At 48.3% G+C, this 2,678-nt stretch overlaps 1 protein-coding gene across 1 annotated transcript; it reads right to left on the bottom strand.

Annotated features, from left to right (window-relative positions):
• Positions 1 to 891: 891 nt before the first annotated feature.
• Positions 892 to 1,976, bottom strand: MC3R (melanocortin 3 receptor). Its single transcript, XM_003932603.4, has one exon. The coding sequence runs from the start codon at positions 1,861 to 1,863 to the stop codon at positions 892 to 894; it is 972 nt and encodes a 323-aa protein (XP_003932652.1). The 5' UTR covers positions 1,864 to 1,976.
• Positions 1,977 to 2,678: the final 702 nt, after the last annotated feature.

Raw genomic sequence — 2,678 nt, 5'->3', positions numbered from 1 at the left:
ATGTACATATATATATACATGTAACCCCCAACTCATGATTTCCTTTCTTGTTTTAAAGGCAGAAAATAAATAATAGAAAAAAGAAGTTATTTTAAAAAGGGTAATTTATACCTTAAAATAGCAAGGTATCAACATACAAGTACATAGGTATATTCTGATTGTCCAAAGCACTTTCTTTTGTTAGCATTTTGAAGGTTATCTAGACTTAATCCGTAAAAACAAAACAGCAATAACAAATACCAACATAGCAACAGAAAAATAGAAGTGGACTACATCGTCATGCTACCTTTGGGAGTGGGAGCAGATGAAGGGATGTATGGGTAAGAAAAGGGGAAAATGGCATAGCATTGCTCCTTTCTGAAAGAGACAGTTGTCTCACTGTAAATAGAATAATAGAGTAGAACTCAGTCTCCTATGGAGTTATAAGTGCAAAACTATCTATCCATGTAGCCAGCAGCAGGAGTTCGTAGCTGTAAGAGGTTTGCTTGCAAGAGATCTGAACCACTCTGATTCATGAGAATCCTTCAGTCTGATCTGGCCTGGAGCGTGAAGACGTGGATGTGGAGCAGATGAGCAGACAGGCGTCACACACCCTGGGTGTTTGGGAATGAGTGCAGGGAGCATGCAGAGAAGCCTTCACTGATTTCTCCCAGTGACTATTTGGGAAATCAGAGTTTGTGACTTACCCACTTTGGAATCTGTTCAGAGAGCCTGTTATTCACCATTTTCCCCTTTAAAAGGCTTTGTAAACTTCAAAACAAAAGGCAGATACCATCATGGCTGTTAACCCATTTTTATATCTTCCAAGTATTTTTTTTTCTTTCTGAACATCTTGGCTGGATGGAGGGTCAGAAGTGACCCGACTGATGATCTTCTCCCCAGCCCCGCATCCTATCCCAAGTTCATGCCATTGCAGCCGCAGAGAATCTCCTTGAAGGTGTTGCGCAGTTCCAGGCTCCGGAAGGCATAGATGAGCGGGTCGATGATGGAGTTGCACATGATCAGGACCAGGTAGGTGTTGAAGTGGGCGGTGTAGCAGATGCAGTAGGGGTTGGTGGGACAGGTGATGATGAGGACCAGGTGGAGGAAGAAGGGGGCCCAGCAGAAGATGAACACGCCCAGGAGGATGGTGATGGTGACTGCCCCCTTCATGCAGGAGTGCTGTTGTGGGGCCGCCCCGTCGGCGGGTGGCAGTGCTGCTATGCGCTTGATGTGCAGCCGCGCGAAGAGGAACATGTGCACATAGAGGGTGCCCATGAGGAGCATCATGGCGAAGAACATGGTGATGAGGCACACGATGACCATCTTGCTCTCTGAGTAGATGATGAACACCACACCACAGATGCCGCAGCAGACCCAGATGGCCACGATCAAGGTGAGGGCCTTCCTCACGGTCATGATGCTGTGGTAGCGGAGCGCGTAGAAGATGGTGACATACCTGTCGACGGCGATGGCCAGGAGGTTGCAGATGGAGGCCACCAGGGAGATGCAGATCATGGAGTCAAAGATGTTGTCCATGTGCTGGATGAACTGGTCCTCCAAGGTCAGGTAGTCGCTGTGGACAATGGCGATCATGATGGTCTCCAGGGCATTGGACACACTTACCAGCATGTCGGCCACCGCCAGGCTGCACAGGAAGAAGTACATTGGAGAGTGCAGGTTGCTGTTCCTGACTACGGCCAGGATAACCAGGATGTTTTCCACCAGACTAATGATGCCCAGGGTCAGGAAAACCTCGGGCTTGATAAAGACCTGCTCGCAGAACGTGCTGCTGCTCTGGTTGCTGAAGGAAGGGGCTTGGAGGTGCTCTGAGCCATTAGGCAGCACTGGCTGAACAGAGAGCAGGCAGCAGGAAGCGTTCATTGCTGGCTGAAGGGCTAATCTGAGCTGGGGCTCCAGCAGGGTCCGTAGGAAGCTGCTGCTGCTCACAGGAAAGAAAAAAATCTCCCTCCAGATACTTCTTTTGGATGCTCATTCAGTCTGGACTCAGATTTTGTTTTTTCCTATAATAAAAGGATGGGGAGGGAAGAGAGAGAGATAGTGAGAGAGGGTGGGGGAAGAGACAGGGATGTATACACAGAGAAAAAGAGAGAGAGACGGGGTAAGAGAGAGAGGGAGCAAGAGAGAATAGCTAGTTAGTAGCTAGCAAGCAAGTTAGTAGCTTGGAGACATACAGAGAACTTTGCTCTTCCAGGAGGAGCAGTTTCTACCATGTTTATACAGAAAAAAAGACATCATAGGGTCTCTTACCAGCTGTCTTCTTTCTGTCTCCCTCTTACCCCTCTCTTTGTCTCTCCTCACTTACCCATCTGGGAACAGAAAACCTGCCACCGGTTGCTACAGTTACAGCTCTTTTCATGGGAAGGCAGGGGATGTGTTACCTGTTGCTAGAAGTGAAGGGAGAACACTCAGGTTTTTTTATATTGGCCAAGGGCAAACAACTCCTACTTAATCTTCAGTGCAGCAGAATGACCACTGAGCATCGGGCGCCTCTCTGACTGACAGCAGGTATCTGGCCCTGAGGATTTTGCAGGGAGATTAAGAAGCAGACTGGTGCCCTCTGCAGGCCGCACTGCTGTCTGCTTGCTGGCTTGGCCGAGCTGTTTGTGTTTGTCATGGAAACTGCCACAGGCATCCACTCATCTGTTCATTTGTTTATTCTTCATTTGCTGTTGTTG

Source organism: Saimiri boliviensis, chromosome 9, assembly GCF_048565385.1.
Source record: "Saimiri boliviensis isolate mSaiBol1 chromosome 9, mSaiBol1.pri, whole genome shotgun sequence".
NCBI lineage: Eukaryota > Metazoa > Chordata > Mammalia > Primates > Cebidae > Saimiri > Saimiri boliviensis.
This window is presented reverse-complemented; position numbering and strand designations above follow the sequence as displayed.